The sequence below is a fragment of the Cebus imitator genome, unplaced genomic scaffold (assembly GCF_001604975.1).
Source record: "Cebus imitator isolate Cc_AM_T3 unplaced genomic scaffold, Cebus_imitator-1.0 Scaffold96, whole genome shotgun sequence".
NCBI classification, from domain to species: domain Eukaryota; kingdom Metazoa; phylum Chordata; class Mammalia; order Primates; family Cebidae; genus Cebus; species Cebus imitator.
This window is the reverse complement of record NW_016107411.1, coordinates 3,511,550-3,532,068: the sequence shown is the minus strand read 5'-3', so window position 1 is coordinate 3,532,068 and position 20,519 is coordinate 3,511,550. Positions and strand designations below refer to the sequence as shown.

General features: G+C 52.4%; 3 protein-coding genes and 1 pseudogene across 22 annotated transcripts in view; 1 reads left to right on the top strand and 3 right to left on the bottom strand.

Annotated features, from left to right (window-relative positions):
* Positions 1 to 37: 37 nt before the first annotated feature.
* Positions 38 to 9,435, bottom strand: MBD6 (methyl-CpG binding domain protein 6). 18 transcript variants are annotated; one of them, XR_001827471.2, is made up of 15 exons: positions 7,134 to 7,255; positions 6,044 to 6,107; positions 5,729 to 5,865; positions 5,324 to 5,426; positions 5,037 to 5,199; positions 3,773 to 4,810; positions 2,935 to 3,596; positions 2,502 to 2,655; positions 2,149 to 2,318; positions 1,610 to 2,023; positions 1,452 to 1,519; positions 1,165 to 1,228; positions 845 to 1,014; positions 511 to 574; positions 38 to 252 (listed from the first exon to the last, which is right to left on the bottom strand). XR_001827471.2 is itself a non-coding variant. In XM_017536206.2 (13 exons), the coding sequence occupies exons 3-13, from the start codon at positions 5,839 to 5,841 to the stop codon at positions 940 to 942; spliced, it is 3,024 nt and encodes a 1,007-aa protein (XP_017391695.1). In that variant the 5' UTR covers positions 5,842 to 5,865; positions 6,044 to 6,107; positions 9,394 to 9,435; the 3' UTR covers positions 38 to 939. The 18 variants fall into 18 exon arrangements, 9 of the variants coding, with proteins under 9 accessions (XP_017391695.1, XP_037597159.1, XP_017391700.1 ...); XR_001827472.2 differs by having other exon boundaries at positions 849 to 1,014; XR_001827475.2 differs by having other exon boundaries at positions 849 to 1,014; positions 1,452 to 1,504.
* A 3,640-nt stretch (positions 9,436 to 13,075) lies between these two features.
* Positions 13,076 to 13,995, top strand: DDIT3 (DNA damage inducible transcript 3). Its single transcript, XM_017536225.2, is given in 3 exon segments — positions 13,076 to 13,162; positions 13,165 to 13,313; positions 13,402 to 13,995. Coding segments are annotated over 3 exon segments (576 nt in total). The 5' UTR covers positions 13,076 to 13,107; the 3' UTR covers positions 13,774 to 13,995.
* Positions 13,933 to 20,519, bottom strand: part of MARS1 (methionyl-tRNA synthetase 1) — a 30,081-nt gene continuing 23,494 nt past the window's right edge. For 2 of the 3 annotated variants that reach the window (XM_017536213.2, XM_037741234.1), the window contains exons 13-23: positions 18,380 to 18,550; positions 18,139 to 18,234; positions 17,889 to 18,006; positions 17,289 to 17,502; positions 15,733 to 15,864; positions 15,529 to 15,633; positions 15,251 to 15,437; positions 14,594 to 14,665; positions 14,435 to 14,458; positions 14,252 to 14,344; positions 13,933 to 14,154 (exon numbers count right to left, since the gene is read on the bottom strand). In XM_017536213.2, the coding sequence (XP_017391702.1) occupies positions 14,008 to 14,154; positions 14,252 to 14,344; positions 14,435 to 14,458; positions 14,594 to 14,665; positions 15,251 to 15,437; positions 15,529 to 15,633; positions 15,733 to 15,864; positions 17,289 to 17,502; positions 17,889 to 18,006; positions 18,139 to 18,234; positions 18,380 to 18,550 (1,359 nt within the window). In that variant the 3' untranslated portion in view covers positions 13,933 to 14,007. The remainder of the gene's footprint in view (positions 14,155 to 14,251; positions 14,345 to 14,434; positions 14,459 to 14,593; positions 14,666 to 15,250; positions 15,438 to 15,528; positions 15,634 to 15,732; positions 15,865 to 17,288; positions 17,503 to 17,888; positions 18,007 to 18,138; positions 18,235 to 18,379; positions 18,551 to 20,519) is intronic. The other variant, XM_017536214.2, reaches the window with a different exon arrangement.
* LOC119472367 lies at positions 19,107 to 19,178 on the bottom strand (annotated as a pseudogene).

Sequence of the window (20,519 nt, the reverse complement as noted above, 5' to 3'; positions counted from 1 at the left end):
AAAGAACTAAATTAAAAAATGAGTACAGAGCCAGAGCCAGAGTTTCAAAATATTCTCATCTGTTAAATTAAGAGTGTCTCCCATAGAAAAGCAGGGGAGGCCCCACAGGGCAAGTACAAAACAGAATTAAAACTCCCAAGGGTCTTGTCTTTACAAAAGAAAAGGCAGGAGGCAGCCCCTGGACAGCTGGTCATGCTGGCCGCTCTGGTTGGACCACGTTGCATAATCCTCAGTCGCATCATCACAACGTCTCTGAGCGTTTTGATGGGGGGAGAAGGGGCAGTGTAGTGTGTATGGGAGGAGAGGCCCAGAGGGCTCTCTTTGCCCCCTTACCCCCTTTTTATATCCCAGAGGAAAGGGGGGGAACCTGGCTATACCTTGAATTGAGGCTATGTGTTTCAAACCTGGGGACAGGGGTAAGAGGGGATCTGTGCTTTGAGCAACCTGAGCCAGAGGCAGAGGGGTGTTGGAGGGGTAAAGGGAGGATTCATGATGCTTATTGCTTTGTACCTTTCACTGGGAAGGAGGGCAGCAGCCAACAGTAGCTCACAGGTTTGTAAACTGAGCCTGTTGGCTTTAAGAAGGGAGGCAATGAAGTCGAATTAAATATAAAAGAGTCATTTGTGCAAAAATAACTTAAACAAATAAAAGACCTGGGGAAGGGGGTGTTCCCCTTAGCGCCTGGTGGGGAGAGGGCCATATACCACCCCCCCCCAGGCCTTTTCAGTGACATGGCTTCGGGGGGGGGAGGGGGTGAACTTCCCTACCCCCTGCAATGGCTCAGGATGGGATTGTAGGGGAAGGGGGTTGCATTTGTGCTCTGAGTGGGGAGTAGTGCCCCCACCCACTGTCCACAGGTGCAGGTGGCTGGCAAGGGCTCCCAAGGCTCAGCACTCAGCTCTCCCCAATCAGGGTCAGATCCAGCTCCAGGTATGGCTGCTATGGGGCCAGTTTCCTCCTCTTGTTTTTGGCAGGACGGCCAGGGCGGGCCCGGGGAGGCAGAGGGACAGCTGCCTAATACCAGATGGGAAGTTGAAAGAAATGGTCAATTGCTAGGTATCAGGAAGTCTTCTTTTCTCCCCACTCCCTCTAACCCTCCTTTCCTCCTGCTGCCTCATCCCTTACATCCTACCCATACACCCACCCACCCACCCACACACTTACTCGGGCTGTAGGGCTGGGTTCCAACATAATGTCCTGGCGGGAGCTATTGCTATTCCGGGTAGGGCTGCAATAAGGGCACAGATGATCAGGAACAGCTCCCAAGCACCAGGTGAATTTCAGAAGTTTGGGTGGGAAACTTTCTACATTTGGATAGTAAAGGCATAATATCCTTATTCATATTCAAGTGTCTGCCCTTTTGAAAAACCAAGCCGCTAATTGGACATTAGAACTGTCCAAACCAAAAAGTAGTAGGCAAAGGCCAGCACTGTAGTAGGCCTAACACTCACTTGTATTTTCTCCTCCGGCCTCGACGAGACTTTCTGACTACTCCCGGGGGCACCTGAGAAAAGATGGACTGTGTGTGTGGGAAAGTTAGAAACAGGCACCACAGCCCCAGCCTTTCCTCAGAGCCCCTGAGCCCAAAACACTATCACTCTACACTCACCTTAAGGTCCTCAGAATGGGGCCTGGGAGGGGATGGATCCTTGGGCTCAGCACCCCCTTCAGCCAGTTCCCCATTATGCTGCCAGTGGTGGGTTCTTCTTGGGGACCTTTCCATTTGTCCATTGAAGCCACCACGTGTCCCCCATTTGAGGGCCAGTCGGCCAGGCTCCCGCCGGCTGCCAGGCTTTCGGCCTCGGCCTGGCCTGGCCTCACCATTAATGCCCCTAAGTCCCCCTCCCCTCCGGCCCCGTTTCCCTGACCCCCTCCCAGTGAGCAGCTCAGGGACTGGGGGGTCGGGAGAACCGTGGGGTGGGGCTAAGGCACTGAGGGGAGGCCGGGCAGGCTCTGGTTCGAGGGCTGATGCGGGGCTCTCAGGGGGTAGACAGGGGGCTTCTGGCTGCTCTGGAGGGATCTGCTGGCAAAAAATAAGTTCTCAGTCAATCTCAAATACAGTCCGTCTTCCACTCTAACTCAAAAAGCCCTAAATTTCCAGTTTGAGAAAAAACTATCTCCCTGACAAATATATGCCCACACCCTCACCTGGAGACTCTGTAGCAGGCAGGCTAGGGGACTAGAAGCCTCTGAGAGGGGTGGAGGAGCTCCACCCCCAGGGAGGAGCTGCAGCCCCAACTGGCCAGAGAGAAGAGGGCCAGGAGGCTGCAACAGGCTGGGGAGGGCTCCAGGGCTGCTGGTCAGTGAAGACAGGTCACCTGTTAAGAAATTATAGTCAGGGGTCTCTCCCTAGGCAAACCAAGGCTGAGCACACCCTACTATTCTCGTTAGGCTTTATCCAGTGGCCATAGATTTTTTCCCCAATTTATTAAGCCTCTACTCCCAAGTTTTACTGCTGTTTTTTCACACCAAGAGAGTGAATTCACACTCCTCAGACTCACCCAGCAGGCTGGCACCCAGCAGAGGGCTAAGGAGTTGGGGGGGTCTCCCTGAGTTGGAGGGGGCCTTGCCCAGAGAGGAGGCCCCCGGGTCAGTAGTTGCCGTGGTGACACTGGAGGTAGGTGGTCCAGGTTGGGGGGCACTCAGGACACAGGGCTAAGAAAAAAGAATGATTCTAACACTTACATGTATAAAATACTCAACAAATTGATAATGCTTTCACATCCACTATCTCACTGAAGCCTTAAGTAAGATGGGCCATGCTTATTAAATACACCCCCAATTCTTACAGCCATCCTACCCCCAGCCAAGAACTAAGGCCTCCCCAAAGGCCCCAAGGAAGAACTCAGGAATGAAACTGAAAGCTTTTGATTCCCAGCTCCCATCTCTCATTCTACGTTTTGTTTTGTCCAACTTACTCACCCCTATCCTCACCTGGGGGGTTGTCCCCGAGGGGGGATCCAGGCTGGCAGCCAGCAGCGCAGAATTTAAAGCTATGAGGGTAGGGGGGGCTGAAAGTGGGGGGAAAAGTAGCGGGGGCAGGTCTCCCAAGCCTGAAAATGGCTCTCCACTGGGACCCCCGGCTCCCTCTGCAGATCCCTCCCCATCCCCAGCTGTGGGGCCCAGAGCCAACAGGGGCAGGAAAGAGGCAAGGAGGTTGCTGGGAGGTGCTGAAGGAGGTGGAAGAAGGTCTGAAGGTGGTGGAGGAAGCAAGGAAGCCACCAAAAGCGAAGGCCCTTCAGGCTCTCCTGGGGCTAGGGGAGGACCAGGTCCTCCTGGTGGGGGTAGCAGGGGCTCAGGGGGAGGTTGTCCTCCTCCCCCAGCCAGCACGCCAAATAAACTGTGGTTGAGCAATGGAGAAGGTGGAGGCTGCCCCAGACTCAGAGGGAGAGGCAAGGCCCCGAGCATCCCAGGGAAGCCAGCTCCACTCAGCGCCAGGCCCTGCTCAGGGCTGGGGAAAGGGAAAGCCTCTCCACCAGCCAGGGGAGGCAGAGGGCAGGCTGGGCCCGCCCCCATCCCCAGCCCTTCAGATGGGCTTTGAAGCACAGGGCTGGGGACTACGGGGGCTTTGGAGGCAGCTGGTGGGGCAGGGGCACCTGTAAAAGACGAGAGAAATTCAGCTCAAGGGAGGCCCCTTCTACCATGATCCAAAGAAGCCAGCCTCCAGCCCCCAACCCAGAAAACCCTCAAAGAGCTCTCTGAACATTCCCCTAAATGCCTTGGCTGCTTCTTTCCAGTCAGGATGGGGAAAAGCTCCACAACACTCACATACCTGGCACACTGCTGAGGCTGCCACTGGTGGTCCCAGGCAGGGAGGGCTGGATGGGGTGCCTGGGCTGGGGAGGGCTCCCTGAGGAGAGGGTTGGGGGAGGAGGAAGGTGTGCATCTGACCCCAAAAGGTTAAAGCTTCCATCAGAGTGGGAAGGGCCAGGGGTGGGGAGTCCCAGCAGGGACAGCACAGAAGGGAGAATTGGTTGGGATGGCTCCGGGAGAGTAAAGGGTTGGGGTACAGGAGCAGGGGCCCGAGGACGGCTCCGTCTAGGGGTTTGAGGGCCTCTCCCTTCTAGCAATCGAAATACAGTAGGGGGTCTGCGGGGACGACGCTGGGAGGGACGAAGTGATGAGTGAGAAGCTGAGGGCGCCTGGGCACGGGGCCTTCGGCCCTGTAAAGTGCTGGGAGGGAGTAGTGGGGGATGCTGTGCCTTGGCCGCTGCAGAGAGTAGGCTGCTAGCAAGGAAGGGGGGTGCCCCAGGCCCCTCCACTGTGGGGGCCCCTCCCAGGGGCCCCAAGACCAGGGGCAGGTGCATAGTGGCTGAAGACACTGGTGGCAGAGTGGCAGGACCAGGGTGGGCAGGGAGATTATTGCTCGGGGGCAGGGGAGGAGGTGTTAAGGCATCACTACAGTGGAAGAGAGGAGGGTCTGAAGGTGGAGAGGAGGAGGCATGAGGGGCCGGAGGAGAGCCCAGGTCAGAGGGCACCAGGCTGGATCTGAGGGCAGCTCCCCAGTTGTATGAGGGAGCATTGAGGCTGATAGCCGGTGGAGGAGGTGGGGCTGGAGAGGGGGCATTGCCCCTTGGGAGGAAACAGGGGCTGCTACTGCCCCCAGAAGGGACTGGATCAGGAAGCCTTGGTGGGAAAAGCCCCCCCGGGCCTGCTAAAGTGGGGAAGGCCTGGGAAACTGAGGGTGGTTCTGGGGGAAGGGAGCCAGGACCCCCATTAAGTGGAGTTGTAGGAGGAACTCGACAGGGAGGGCGGGCAGAGGGGGGCCCTGGGGACACAGTGTGGAACATTTGGGGGCTCGCTCCCTCTCCTGCAATAAATGAGAAATGAAGAGTCAGTCTGTGGCTCCCCTTCCAAAAACTTTGTCTTCTCTAGTCCCATCTCCCACAAGTTCCCAACCTCCCTGTTCCCTCTTCTCACCATGCAGCTCCCTACCCACTCCCCTTTCTCTTTGCCCCTCTCATGGAGCTTCCCACCACCAGCCTTCCAAGCCCTTAGGTTTTCCTTGGTCTTCTATAAAGAGGAAGAAGACGCACCAGGAGAAGAGTGTGAGCAGGTGGTCTCCATACTGCGGTACAGAGTTGCCATAGCAACAGCTTTCCGCCGGTGGTTGCACAGCTTGGTCATGTCCTCCTCTGATGCCGGCCCCACCCCAGCCCCACCCGGGGTCACCGGGGCCAAAGGGTCAAAGTTGAAAACCTGTAAGGTGGAAGGCACAGGGACCGTGAGGGGCTGGAATCTGTGAGAAGAGCTACCTTGGTCAGTGATTTGCATTAGATCTTTCAGCTTATCTCTATTCTCAGGCACCCCTCACCACTCTGACCTTGGGGACATTAAGTGGACACTCCAGACCGCACTTGCAGGTCCCATCGCTGAGGAGGTAGCTCCGGGTTTGCTCCAAGGAAGACAGCTCTGTGCCACTTGGACTGGGAGAGGACAGGGTCAGAGGACATGGGGTTAGCAGGCAGTGAATCAGGCAATACTCCTAAAGCACAGGGCCTAAGTTACAGATCCTCCTAGAAGAACAGAGGGTAAGGAATGTGGGAAGACATGGAAAGAGGGAGAATGGATTCAAAGGCCCAGAGCTACAGAAAGCAAAAAGGCTGAGAAAGGAAGGGGAAGGGAGGGAAGCAATCGGGAACCAGAGAGCTGGGCTGAAGGAGAGGCAGAAGAAAGAAAACCCGGGCAACTGGAGTGACAGAGCTTGGGGAACTGTGAAGATCCATACCTGATGTAGAGCACAGCACCCTCTCGCACACAGCGCTGCCAGCCAATGGGGACAGATGTGGCCACAGGGCCCCCAGCTCTGTCTGCTCCACTGCTCTCATTGCCCCCATTCATTGTGTGTAATCAGCTCCCGCGTGCCTGATAACACAGACATCCATGTAGGCACTAGGAGGATTAAACTGGGTGAGGTACCTGAGGGAGGACTCCAGGAAGGCAAAGGTTGTGGGGAGACCCAAGAAAACTCAAGGAAAGCCCCAGAGGAGCAAAGGGAACCCCTCAGAGAGCTGGGAGGGAACTGCCTTATCACCATCGCTACCTGAACATCTCTGCAAACATTGTGGGGTCCAGTCTAAAGCCGGGGCCACCAGCTTAGCCCACACCTGCAACGCAAGGAGAGAGATGGGACTGTCAGGAGTCTGCCCAACTCTGAAGAGCACCACAGCCCAGCATCCTCTCAAGAGAAAGATCCTCAACAACGTGAGGTAAGTGCCTATTAAGACCTGAGGGATCTGCTGGCTGAGTCTACAGCCATTCTTTCCAAGCCCAGTCCCTAGGACCAGAGGGTCAGAGCCTCAGCTCCCAGAGACCAAGAAGTCTAGCCCAATTCTCAGACATATGAAGGGCAAGGCCTCCATCCATTCGGAATAGAAGACTTCAACCAGGAGTATGGGCACATTCCCATAGAACTAGGCCACTAGGAAGTTTCCCAGAGTTTCTGGCTCCTGCTGTTCCCTACCCAGGAAGATCATATAAAAAGTACAGATTGCCCCACAGGTCACCAGACAATTGTCCAACTGCCCCGCTGGGGTGGTACCAGCAGAACTCCCCTCATGCCTGCTCCATCAGGCAATCACTGATCTAGCTCATACAGGTCTTAAGAGGTGAGGATCACAGCTCAGTCTTCTCCCAGGATCCTGAGAAGCTCCTGATTCTCCCTCAAGCCTGAGGCAAAGGGATTCATAACCTCCTAACCCACCGGCTTCCGATTATCTCCAAGAGAGCTTCTCCTCCGATAGGGACGCCCCTCTAGCCTGCAGGTATCCTCCCCAGCCTCACCATCGCTCCCACCCCACACTGGCGGCTTCCAAACTTTCGCTCTCGTAACAAGGCGCCCTGTCACCCAGACTGCTTCCCTCAGCTTGAGGAGGAGGGGAAGACGCACGAAGTAGGAAGGAACTTGGGGAGAGGACGGGCGGAGGGTGGGCGAAGCACTGAGGGGAGGACGGTGAGGAAGGCAGAAGTCAGGCAGTAAAGAGGGAGAAGCAGTGGGGGCAGGTGAGGGCGGGGGAGTGGGGATGGGGCCGGGGAAAGGGGCCGAGAGGACGCGGAGGGGGCAGAGGGTAGAGACTGGAGGGAGGGGAGGGGAGGGGGAGGGGCGGGGTGGGGGGGCCGGGCCCCACACTCACCGCGGCCCATGGTTCGGCCGGCCCCGCCCAGCGCAGTCGCGGCCCAGAGGGTGAGTGGGAGGGGGTGGGAGGAGGGTCGGTGGAGCCCAAGCCTCCGGTACGGCCCCGGCCGGTCCTAGCAGGAAGCGCTGCCGCCGCCGCCGCGGATCACCGAGCGGCCTCCCGCGCATGCGCCATGGGGGCCAGGGGCAGCCCTGGGGATTCCGTTCCCAGAAGGCACTGCGCAGGCTGCTGCCGCTGCCGCCGCCGCCGTCGTCGTCGCTGCCGCAGCCGCCGCCGCAGCCGCCGCCGCCTCCGCCGCTGCCCGGACGGGAGAGGGGCGGGGCCGGGCCCCCGCCCAGCGGACAGCGACGAGCCAACTGGAGGGGCTGCAGTGCGCATGCGGGAGCGCGCCTACCCCTCCCCCACAACCCCCCATTAATCCCCAAGAGAACAAACACCCCACGCGGCCCCCCCCCGCCCTCCGCGGAAGGATCTGCGCCTCTTCCCAGGGCACTGGTGGCCAATCCCAGCCGTCCTCAGGGAGGGGCCCCTTCCAAAGCCACAATCTGTTGCGGGAGCCAGGAATGCCAGGTCCGGGAGGGGCCCGCCCCGAAAGATGAAAGTCGCGACTTGCCCTGCCCCGCCTCAAAAGCTTCCCGGGTAGGGTGCTGGGACTTGACCCGCCTCCCCAGGTCAACATGTCACAACACGACCTCGGCTTGTCAAGTCACATGACCTCTGCCTGTCACTGACAACCTGGTCTGTCTTTAGGCCAGGAGAGACCATCTGGTCCAACCCGCCGCCTACCCCCATTTTCATGGGGGAAATGGAGGTCTGGAGCAACGGAGCAGCTTGACCAAAGACCTGTCACTACCACACCAATCCAGTCACAACCGGCCTTGTGACAGTTTCTGCTTAAACTCTGGCTGCCCACATGAGGGTATGACAGGATATGTAACAGGCCACCACATGGCCTCTGTTTTCAAAGCACAAGAAAAATATTTTGCATTCTGCGTGGTGCGTTTTACTTTTGTTCAAGTTGCCTCCAATTTCATGGTTCTTATTTTACCTTCACAACTCCTTATCTTTAATTCACAAACAAGGACGGTAAGATCCCTGGGCAAGTGAGGGGGAGTTGAGGCTAAAATCGCGGCTTGGGTCTCCCCAGTCCAGGGCGGTCCTGCGCTGAAGTGCACTCTCACGTCCCAGGACGAGGCTCCGCCGTAAATCTCGACCCAAACACCTAGGAGGCAGGCCTGTGCCGCGCTCCTCACAGCAGGGAGTCACAGGACTTGCTGTTTGGTACAGCAAGAGAGGGTCTTGGTCTTGGAGAAAGGCGTAAGAGTACCGTGGGGAAAAATAGGTGGCCAAACAGAATCGGGTCCACTGAGCAAAATACATGACTTGTGGCTTGCTGAGGACTTAGCAACTACAAGGTAAAAGTCACAGGCGCTGTTCTGAGAGAAGCGGAAAACGATTACCAAGGGATTCCAGTACCTCCGCCCCTTTTGGGAGATTTACGGGGCTAGGAGACCACCTCCCTCCCCCCCCTTTTTTTTTTTGGTCAGACGTAGTCTCACTCTGTCACCCAGGCTGGAGTGCAGTGGCGCCATCTCGGCTCACTGCAACCTCCCGCTCCCGGGTTCAAGCGATTCTCCTGCCTCGACCTCCCCAGTAGCTGGAGTTACAGTCGCGCATCACCACACCCGGCTACTTTTTGTATTTTTAGTAGAGACGGGGTTTTCACCATGTTGGTCAGGCTGATCTCGAGCTCCTGACCTCAAGTGATCCGCTCGCCTCGGCCTCCCAAAGTGCTGGGATTACAGGCGTGAGCCACCGCGCCCGGCCAGGAGACCCCTTTAAGAAGACTCGAGATGTTGACAATCCCGGTGGATGGATATCAACTTTCAGAGAAGTTCAAAAGGCCTATGTGTCTATTAGCTGGGAGGAGCCAAGGAAAATAGGAGTCCCTTAAGGCGAGGTAAAACGGGGGGCTAATGCTAGTGGGCGGAACAGGAGCTCCTGGGGGAGACTAGCGGCAAAGAGGCTCCACACAGCCGACTAGGGGCGGCCAAGGCTGATAGCCGTTGTGGCCGTTGGGCGCCGGGAGCTGGCGCCCCGCCCTCTCTCCTTTCCCCCACCCTCCGCACCTCCCACCACCCTCGTAGTCCCCTGCGCGTGCGCGTGCAGGCACCGGTTGCCAAACATTGCATCATCCCCGCCCCCCTTTCTTCCCCTCCCCCCTTTACACTCCCCTCCGCGCGCGCGCATGACTCACCCACCGCCTCCGTGAAGCCTCGTGACCCAAAGCCACTTCCGGGTCTGACACTACAACGACACCCTAGCGGGAGAGAGCGACGGGGGCGGTGCCGCGGGGCTCCTGAGTGGCGGATGCGAGGGACGAGGCGGGGCCAATGCCGGCGTGCCACTTTCTGATTGGTGTATTTTTGGGTCCCGCCCCTGAGAGGAGGGCAAGGCCATGGTAAAAGATTACAGCTAGGCGCTCCAGAGGTCAGAGGCTTAAGTCTAAGGCACGGAGAATATCATGTTGAAGATGAGCGGGTGGCAGCGACAGAGCCAAAATCAGAACTGGAACCTGAGGAGAGAGGCGAGTACTGACTCTTATTTACCCTTTATTCTCCCGTGTCCTCAAAGTTGGGGCGTCCCCTCTTTAGGATTGGCCTCACCACTCCACCGTGAAGTTAGGGACCGTCCGAGAGACGGATGAGGAGAATCCCTTATTCTGGTATAGTCCTTACAACCCAGTATTGTTTCTGACGACAGCGTCACTCCACTCCTGCCTGGAGCATGGGCCCTGCTCCGCGCTGCTGGGCAACGGGGCCTCGGCTGCCCTTGGGAAATTCATTAGGCCTGTCCGGTGGGAGGCAGGGCAACAGGACACACCCCCGCTCTAAGACTGGGCGACCATCGCTCAAGCCGTTTCCGCCGCTTCACCATCAGTGGCCTTCTCCCTACCCCACCCCCAATCCTGTCTCAGCCTCAGCGCCTCTGGTGTCAGCATGGCCATCTCGGTAGCTGGGGCTCTACTGGACCCTGCAGGGGATAGGGGAACCCTGAGGAGACTGACATAAGCCTTTGGGAGGAGGGGTGCCGATGGACAGGCAGCGGTGTGTTTACCTTTCGCCCTAGAGGTCTCTCAGCCTCCCGCACAAGAGAGCAGCCTGGATCTCTTAAGTGTGGGAGGCCACTTGGGGTCTCCCCAGGGTACCGCCCTTCCCTCGGGATTAGTCCCTGCCTCTTTACCCCGTCCCATCTCCCAACTAATCTCTGTGTAACCATTGCATCAGGCCAGCCCCCGGTCTGGCTCTGCAGCCCTCTGACCTGAGGCTCCACTGCTGATGAAAGCCGAGTCCCACACACTGGAAGGCAAGGGAGGGTTCCCCAGGGAGGACAGCCCTGCAGAGAAATACTCTGGGCAATATTGCATCTCCAGTCCCTCGGGATCGCAGCTGCCGCTCTGCCTGTCCCTTCCCTGTAAGAGTGACTGGGGGGAATTTACCTGTTCATTCTTAACAAATACTTAATGAGGACCTACTGTGTGCCAAACAGTTTGGGGATCAGGGTACATCCGTGAGCAAGAGGAAAAATCATCTCAGTGGGAGGCGTACAGTAAACAAAATAAAAGGGCCTTGGAGAAAGCTAAAGTAGAGAAAGGAATGGAGAATGTTCAGGAAGGAGGTTACAGTTTTACTCAGGTGGTCAGGAATTACCTTAGGTAATCCTCTGCTCAAAACCCTCCAGTGACTTCCATGACATGAAATAGGAATTCATTGGAGGGTTTTGAGCAGAGGAATGACCTGTTTTAAAAGGCTCACCCAGGAAGCTGTATGGTGAATAGACTTCAGGAGGGGTGGCAAGAGAAGAAATGGGGAGATCTGCAATCAGGAAGTTTCTGCAGTAACAGAGAGATGGTGGTAAATTGATCTAGATTGGAAACAATGGAATTAATGAGAAGTGTTTAGATTCTTCTAAGCAAAGGTTTTAAAACTCATTTTTAAAGAATGAGTTAAGGGCTGGGCATGGTGGCTCTCGCCTGTAATCCTAGCACTTTGGGAGGCCAGAGGTGGGTGGATTACATGAGGTCAGCAGTTCAAGACCAGCCTGGCCAACATGGTGAAACGCCATCTCTACTAAAAATACAAAATTAGCCAGGCATGGTAGTGTGTACCTGTAATCCCAGCTACTCAGGAGGCTGAGGGTGGAGAATTGCTTGAACCCAGGAGTGGAGGTTGCAGTGAGCTGAGATTGCACCACTGTACTCCAGTCTTGGCGAAAAGAGTGAGACTCTTGTCTCAAAAAAAAAAAAAAAGGTTAAAATTTGCTAGTACTTTGGATTGGATTGCAGGGTATGAGAGAAGAGGAATAAAGGATGATAAGGTTTTCAGCTTAAGCAACTAGAGTTTTGTCATCTACTGAGATGGGGATGACCTTGGAAGGGGAAAATCAGCAAGTCTGCCTTTGCACGTAGTCTAAAAGACATAAACAGAAAAATGGCAGGTAGGCAGTAGACAGCAGCATCCGAAGTTCTGGAAGAGGTCTAGACTGGAAATGAACATTTGGAGGATGTCATTGTGGGAATGAAGTTAGGAAAATGCCACGATTTCTTCCTTTCCCTGTAGTTTAGTCTCTATCCTGGCAGGTTTGAGGCCTGCCTTGAATGTACAGAAAGCTGAGTTGGCCAGGACTTTGCTATTATGTAACCAGGCCTACAAATGTCAGCAACTAAAAATAAAGGAAGTCAGGCCCTCTTCTGCCCTTGGAAATGGCTACAGGGACCATTAAGTATGCATACCTCACAAGACCAGAAGGAAGGAAGGACCTGTAGGAGGCTGGAGATAAAAATGAGTTGCCTCTCCCCCTTCCAAAAATGGCTTAACATTTCTCTTTGTTGCCCACAGTGTTCAAGGAGGAAGTGTATCTTCATACATCACCACACCTGAAAGCAGGTAAACTTGACCTGCCCTTTCCCAAAATCAAGTCCTAAGAGATGCTGTTTAGACTCCTTTTGCTGAGACCCTAAGAGATTATGAAAAGACCTAGAGAAGGTGGGAGAGGAGAGTTTGAATCTGAGCAAGCTTTTGCTGTCAGGCTATTCTCCTGGCTTGCTCCTAACACGGTAACAAACCACTGTTCCTAAAGAATGTCTTAATGGTGGCCGGGCGCAGTGGTTCACGCCTGTATTCCCAGCACTTTAGGAAGCCGAGGTGGGCACCTCACGAGGTCAGGAGATCCAGACCATCCTGGCCAGCATGGTGAAACCTCTTCTCTACTAAAAATACAAAAATTAGCTGGGTGTGGTGGCGCGCACCTGTAGTCCCAGTTACTTGGGAAGCTGAGGCAGAAGAATTGCTTGAACCCAGAAGGTGGAGGTTGTGCTGAGCTGAGATCGTGCTACTGCATTCCAGCCTGGCAACAGAGCAAGACTCCATTTCAAAAAAAAAGTCTCCTAATGGAAAGATGATCCTCACAGAAAGCCCCAACAAAGACTGGTCTGCCTTACCAGTCTTCAGTCCCCATTAAGGTTAAACTTTTACTAGTCCTCAGTCCCACTTGGGAATTCTATTGGTAGTTTACAGGGGGAAGTACCAGGTCCTCTGTGCTCCCTTCTCCTGTGTGGCGAGCTCAGGCAAATAGTCCTTCAGCTCAGCCTAACCTTGATGATAAGGACTGAGGATTCTGACTAGTCCTCCAGATCCTCTAAGCATGAACATCTAGGCACTTTGCTTTTTCAAGTCCTGGGCAAAAGCAAGGAGGAAATATTAATATAGACTAAGGGTTGGTAAATTTTAAAGGGCAGGATAGTAACTATTTAGATATCAAGAGTCCTATAGTCTCTAGCATGACTGTATCTCTGCCACTGCAGCATGAAAGCAGCCATAAACAATACGTAAATACACAGATGTGGCTGTGTTCCAATATGACTTTATCTACAAAAACAGGCATCATACCAGCTTGCCAACCTGTTTGCTACATGGAGCTTGTTCCACCCACTCCCCATTACCCTGCAAATATGCTTTTCCAGACTGATCAACTGCAGAGATGGCAGCTGAGTCATTGCCTTTCTCCTTCGGGACACTGTCCAGCTGGGAGCTGGAAGCCTGGTATGAGGACCTGCAAGAGGTCCTGTCTTCAGATGAAAATGGAGGTACCTATGTCTCACCTCCTGGAAATGAAGAGGTAAGAATGCTAGGCCTAAAGCTAAAGGGGGATGTTACCTTTCCGTTCTCAACTAATATCTCCGCCCCCTTTCCTCATTTCCTTGAAGGAAGAATCAAAAACCTTCACCACTCTTGACCCTGCCTCTCTTGCTTGGCTGACTGAGGAGGAGCCAGGACCAGCAGAGGTCACAAGCACCTCCCAGAGCCCTCGCTCTCCGGATTCCAGTCAGAGCTCCCTGGCTCAGGAGGAAGAGGAGGAAGACCAAGGGAGAAACAGGAAACGGAAACAGAGTGGCCACTCCCCAGCCCGGGCTGGAAAGCAACGCATGAAGGAGAAAGAACAGGAGAATGAAAGGAAAGTGGCACAGCTAGCGGAAGAGAATGAACGGCTCAAGCAGGAAATCGAGCGCCTGACCAGGGAAGTAGAGGTGACCCGGCGAGCTCTGATTGACCGAATGGTGAATCTGCACCAAGCATGAACAGTTGGGACCATCACTCCCCAACCCGGACCACACTACCCACTTTTCTCAGAAGTGGTTACTGACCACCCTCTCACTAGTGCCAATGATGTGACCCTCCATACCACAAATGCAGGAGGCAGGCTTGGAGTTAGTTAGACAAAAGGAAAGGGTCTCAGCTTGTATATAGAGATTGTATATTTATTTATTACTGTCCCTGTCTATTAAAGTGACTTTCCATGAGCCAAGGGTCTTTTACTTTTTCTTCTTGCCTTTAGGGACTTCAGGGGGTTTCCCCTCAGCTACAGCCAACTGTTTCTTTAGATCCAAGAGTTTAGCCACCTCCGCAGCAACCTGGTTCTTGTCTGCCTTTTGTGCTTTCAGTTCTCGAACAATGTTGCCCTAAGATAAAGTGGGTGGGGAGAATAACAGTGAGGTAAGAAAAAGACCTATTTAGGATTCAGCTTTTCCAGTCTCCCACAGGGCTTAAGCTTCATACCTGTTTCGTCACTTCATCCATCAGTGCTTGTATCTGCTGGGGCGCAGCTGTTGTACCAGTCTCTGCAACTGCTGGCTTCGGGGACATTTTTGCCTGGAGGAGAGCCAACAAAGTTATCACTAGCTACCATATATGTCCCCTAACCTCCAGTTTTATACAGCATCTCAGAGGGAAAGTGATTACCTTTAAGTCGAGGGTCTCTTCTAGCTAAGACAGGAAAGAGAAACTGTAAGTGAGGAAGTGGCAGGGCCAAAAGATGGAAAGAGTGATGGGTAAGGACTACTTAGGGAAATTAAGGAAGTGATGCTGTAGAGTTGAGAGCACAGCCTTTAGCTTTCTCACCTGACCCCCTCCAAAGCGCTGCCTCAAACTTTCAATCTGGTCATTTTCCAATTTTTGGAACAAGGGACTGACCTGTAAAAAAAAAAGGAGTTCCAGAACAACACTGGAATAACTCAGAGCATAACACTAAGATAGATACAGACTCTACCTGACCTCTCCAACCCCAATCTCTGATGTGTTTTAGAAAAACAGCATAACCCTGAGCTAATATCTACTGATTTTAGGAAATTAGTGTCAGCTTTCTCTATGAAAGCCCAAAGAATTTATAGGGTCAAAGATTTTTAAGTTGAGGATGTTAGGCTGATCCAGAAACTTAGTGATGTACTTAATTTTTCATCTTGTGTCAAAGAGAAAATGGCTATCCTGTATTTTCCCTGCCCACTGCTAGCATTATGGAGACTAGGTGATCACAGTGTTTCTTCAGACATCTGTTTACTGGTTAGTTTTGTGTGCCAGATCTGGTTTCTGGCATGAAGAACAATGAGGATGTACAGATAATTCTGGACTTGTGAACAACTACCAAGGACTTTGTATCAGAGATTTTTAAGAGTTCCGTGCCCAAAGTAGCACTGGAGGTATGTTAGGTCTTCTCTCACCCACTCCAAAAGCTGCATGGCAAGAGTATCAATTTTAAGAGAGGCTGGCTCTTCCACCTACTGTGCCAATCTGGTGTCCTGCTGGTAAGGTACACAGGAAGTTTGTCAGTAGGATACTACACGCTGGAGGTGGGAGCTGCAGCTGCGCCTGGATTGTGGCACTAACCGTGGGCATGTAAGGCTGAAGCATGACAGAGAGCAGGGCAGCTATATTCACTGCCAAGCCAGTCACTGTGCCTGCCCGTTGCCTGAGGAAGAAGAGATATTAGTCAAGACCTCCAGGAGGATACAGCCTACAAGCCACTTTATTCCTTTAGCCAACCCTCCCCGCTTACCTACCTGTCAGCCTCACTGCCTTTAATCCGCTTCCAGGGCTCATTCACCTGAATGTATTGGTTGCCATGTCGAGATATGGTGAGCATACTGCGCAAGGCATCCCGGATCCTGGGAAGGGAGGAAGCAGGTCACGGTGTACTGCCCTACAGGGACCAATACAAGGCTCTCAACATGCCAGCAGATGAGACAGAGGTGTCAGTTACTTACCGAACCTTCTCAAGCAGCTGGTGATAGCGCCGAAGCTCCAGGGTGACATGGGCCAGCAGGCGCTGATCATCAGGGGTGAGCACCATCTCAGGCACATAGCCCCCAAAGAACTTAGACACAAACATCCCAGCTCTTGGTTGGGAGTAGGAAAGAAGTGGAGAAAAGAGGGGAAGTTATTATCTAGTCTCCTTGTTAGAATTTGACCCAATTCCCACAACTGTACATTCTCTCAGGATTCCTGCCTGGGAACAGATACCTCCTGGCTCCCTCAAACTAGCAGGCAAAGCTTAACAAATTAATTCTTTACTCTGTCTCTCCCCTAAGAATCTGACTCTGCACATAAAGAAACCTGATTAAGCAACTGTACTTAGGAAGTCAATACTCAAAATGACAAGGTGAAATATATGTTCACTGCTATCAAACAAATAATCTAAGTAAGGACTGTTTACTTATTTTTATTTTTATTTTATTTTTTGAGAAGGCGTCTCACTCTGTTGCCCAGGCTGGTGCACAGTGCTCACTGCAATATCCGCCTCCTGGGTTCAAGTGATTCTCCTCCCTCAGCCTCCCAAGTAGCTGGGATTACAGACGTGTGCCACCATGCCTGGCTAATTTTTGTATTTTTAGTGGAGACAGGGTTTCACCAGGTTGGCCAGCTGGTCTCAAACTCCTGTAGATAAGGACTATTTATTAAATGTGGTTAATGACCAAAGCTGAAAGTGAATAGGACTGAACTAAGGGTCCAGGGGGCTCAGAGAGAGTGACTGAAGAATCCTAAGCTACAGAGGGTACTGCATTAGATTGCAGAAGATCTGAGATAGGGACCAATGATAGAATGTGAGCCTAAGGTAACAAAACAAAAACACTGAATGAAGAGTGTAGCAGAAGCCTTTTTTTTTTTTTGAGACAGGATCTCACCCTTTTGCCAAGGCTGGAGTGCAGTGGCATAAGCACTGCTCACTGCAGCCTCAATCTCATGGGCTCAGGAGATCATCCTGCCTCACCATCCTCAGCAGCTGGGACTACAGATATGTGCCACCACACCTGGCTGATTTATTTTTTTTGTAGAGATGGGAGACTCACTATGTTGCTCAGGCAAGTCTTGAACTTCTGGCCTCAAGTGATCCTCCTGCCTCAGCCTCCCGAAGTACTAGAATTACAGACATAAGCCACAATGCCCAGCCCACAGAAGCCTCCTACCCCCACACCAAAATAACCCCTTTCTTCGGCCAAACTTTTCAGTGATCTACAGGTTAACTATTTTGCTAGGAGAGAATACCTCTTCAATAATACAAAGAACATTAATAATAAAACAATTTACAAAAACCCACTTTATAACCAACTTTGCTAAATCACATCTCTGTAGCTAACTGTTCCATCAAGCACACATAGCCTCGTATGTGCTAGGAACAGATCCCAATTTATAGAAATCAACTTTCCACACTGCCCTCACAGCCTCCTGCCCATTTGCTAGTTCTCGCCACATTCCCATCTCCTGAGGGAAAATGAGCCACATCCTGGCTCACTGCTAACTCTGACCCCTTACCACATCCTACCTGTTGATGAAGTTGCCCAGGTTGTTAAGGAGCTCAGAATTATTCTTCAGCAGCATGTCCGTCCAGGAGAAAGCACTGTCCTGGCCCTCAGGCCGAATGTACAGCAGATAGAAGCGCCAGATGTCAGCAGGAATCCCCGTGTCCTGGGCCATGTCCCCAAACACTCCCACACCCCGGCTCTTAGAGAATTTCCCATCCTCGTAGTTCAGGTACTCTGGACAGAGGAGAATGAGAACCATCTGCTTAAATCACATCCTTCCTCTCTCTAGCCCACTAACTTCTTTTTTTCCTCTTCCTAACCTCAACTATGGGTGTCCAACAACATTTCTCCTTGAGTGGCTGGTATGCTCAGATTTTGGGAGTCCCTTCCTATCCATTCTGGCCTTTTTTCTCTTTGCTTATATCTACTACAAAGTTTTAGCTTTGGACTTTTGCTTTCTTCAGGTTCTTGTTTCCTTTCTCTAGGTTGAGTTCTCGTTATTCCTGATTTCATCGCAACTCCTAACTCAAGACAGCATCTCTCCAAGATCTTTCTCTGAGTACTGCCTCAACCCCCATTTCCTATGAACACCCCATCGGTAGTTTTCCAAGGGCACCTACCTGTAGCAATGAGGTGGCTGACCAAAGTATAGTTATCCTCAGCTCCTAGGGCTGAACAAGGAAACACTAAGCCATGGAAGGGAACATTGTCTTTGGCCATGAACTGATATAGGTCCACCTAGGGGAACGTAGTTAGGAGAGATTTCCTGAGACGTTCTTCAAAGGCCCAAGGAAGACCAGACACCCAACCCTACCACCCCCACCCTACCGCCTACCCTCCCCATGCACAGCCTAACCAAAAACTGCTCACTTGCTCTGGGTTCTTCCACCATCTCTCCCACTGGTCTGTGTAGTTGGCTGTGATGGACAGATAGCCAATAGTGGCATCAAACCAGACATAGAATACCTGGAGGGTCAGGTGCAGGGAAACATGTTAGGGACCAATCCAAAGTCTCAAACTGGAACAAGACATAATCAGCAGTCTATTCTGCCAGCCCAGGGTCTTAACACCAAGGCTGCATAATTTGATATGAATAAAAAAGAGTTTTTACCTTGTCTTCAAAACCTTCTAAAGGTACAGGGGTTCCCCATTTGAGGTCTCGGGTTATGCAGCGTGGCTTGAGGCCATCCCGAAGCCAAGAACGGATGATAAACCGAGCATTGGGTGTCCAGTCACTGCCAGGCAATGTCTTCCCCAACCACTCCTCCAGTCGCTTCTCCAGCTGAGATAGCAGAGAAAGACAGAGGGCTGATTTAAGAAAGTCTCGTATATGGTTAGCATAACGATAAACACATACAACCTTTTTGGAGTATAGTTTGGCAATATATAACTTTTTTCTTTTGGAGACAGAGTCTTGCTCTGTCACCCAGACTGGAGTGCAGTGGCGCAATCACGATCACAGCTCACTGCAGCCTAAACCTCCTGGGTTCAAGCAATCCTCCTACCTCAGCTTCCCCAATAGCTGGGACCAAAGGTGCACACCACCATGCCAGACTAATTTTTGTAGAAACGGGGTTTTGCCACATTGCCCAGGTTGGTCTTTAAGGCCTAAGCTCAAGCAATCTGCCCACCTGAGCTTCCAAAAGGTCTGGGACTACAGTTGTGAGCGACCATGCCCAGCCTTAACTAAATTTTTAACACAACTAGGGGCAGTGGCTTGCTTCTGTAATACCAGCTACTCGGAAGGCTGAGGCAGGAGGATCACTTGAGGGCAGCTGATGACCATCCTGGGCAACGCAGCAAAATCCTGTCCCTAAAAAAATTCTTTTTTAATTTTTAAAAATATGGAACGCTTCACAAGTTTGCATGTCATTCTTGTGCAGAGGCCATGATAATCTTCTCTATATCAGGGCCTCACAGTGGAGTACAATGGCACATCATGGCTCACTGCAGCCTCAGCCTCCCAGACTCAAGTGATCCTTAAACCTCAGCCTCCTAAGTAGCTGGCACTACAGGCACATGCCACCACACCTGGCTAATTTTTATATTTTTAGCAGAGATGGGGTTTTGCCATGTTGCCTACCCTGGTCTCGAACTCCTGGGCTCAAGCGATTCTCCCACCTCGGCCTCCCAAAGTGTTGGAAGTTGGAATTACAGGCATAAGCCACTATGCCCAGCCAATGTTGTTTTTTTTTTCTGTAAAGAGACAGGTTTTTGCTTTGTTGCCCAGGCTGGTCTTGAACTCCTGGCTTCCTTCTAAGACCCTCAGCAGGAGGGTCTCAAAAAAACTTACTCTGTCGCCCAAGCTGCAGTGCAGTGTCTCAATCAAGGCTCACTGTAGTCTCAGCTACTCAAAAGGTTGAGGTGAGGTGGAAGGATCATCCCAGGAGTTTGAGGTTACAGTAAGCCGTGATTTTGCCACTACACTCCAGCCTGGAGTGAGACCCTATCTCTAAAGTATATAAAAATTAAAGGCCACATGCAGTGACTCACGCCTGTAATTCTAGGCATGCGCAACTGCAGGCGTGCACGACCACGCTCAGTTGACTTTTGTATTTTTTGTAGAGATGTGGGTCTCACCATGTTGCCCAGGTTGGTCTCAAAGTCATCCGCCCACCTAGGCATCCACCCATCTAGGCTCCAGTCATCCACCCACCTAGGCCTCACAAAGTGTTGGGATTACAGGCATGAGCCACTGCACCCGGGCCAGGCTGTTTTACTGTTTGTAAAGTGAGGGTCTCACTATGTTGTTCAGGCTGGTCTCAAACCCTTGGGCTCAAGCAATCCTCTTGCCTCAGCCTCCCAAAATAATGGAATTACAGGTGTGAGTCACTGCATGTGGCCTTAATGGTGGCACAGTCACAGCTTACTATAACCTCAAACTCCTGGGCTCAAATATCCTTCCACCTCAACCTCTTGAGTAGCTGAGACTATAGGATCGCACCACCATACCAGGCTAATTTTTCAATTATTTTGTAGAGACAGGGTCTTACTACTATGTTGTCCAGACTGGTCTCCAGCTCCTGGCATCAACAGATCCTCCCACCTCAGCCTCGTAAAGTGCTAGGATGACAGGCATGATAAGCCAATGCGCCCAACCTATTTATTTTTCTTTTCTCCAAGCCCAAGGTACAGAAGGAGGAATACTGTATATTAAAAATGAGGTGAGGCCAGGCATGGTGGTTCATGCCTGTAATCCCAGCACTTTGGGAGGCTGAGGCTGCTGGATCACCTGAGGTCAGGAGTTCAAG

Excerpts from the sequence above, each read along its gene's own strand:
- MBD6 (XM_017536206.2), bottom strand. The coding sequence starts at position 5,841 with ATGAATGGGGGCAATGAGAGCAGTGGAGCAGACAGAGCTGGGGGCCCT. Across the intron at positions 5,427-5,728 it reads GGTGCTGTGCTCTACATCAG|TCCAAGTGGCACAGAGCTGT; the intron begins GTATGGATCTTC and ends GTCCTCTCCCAG. Across the intron at positions 1,520-1,609 it reads CCCATTCTGAGGACCTTAAG|TCCATCTTTTCTCAGGTGCC; the intron begins GTGAGTGTAGAG and ends CCACACACACAG.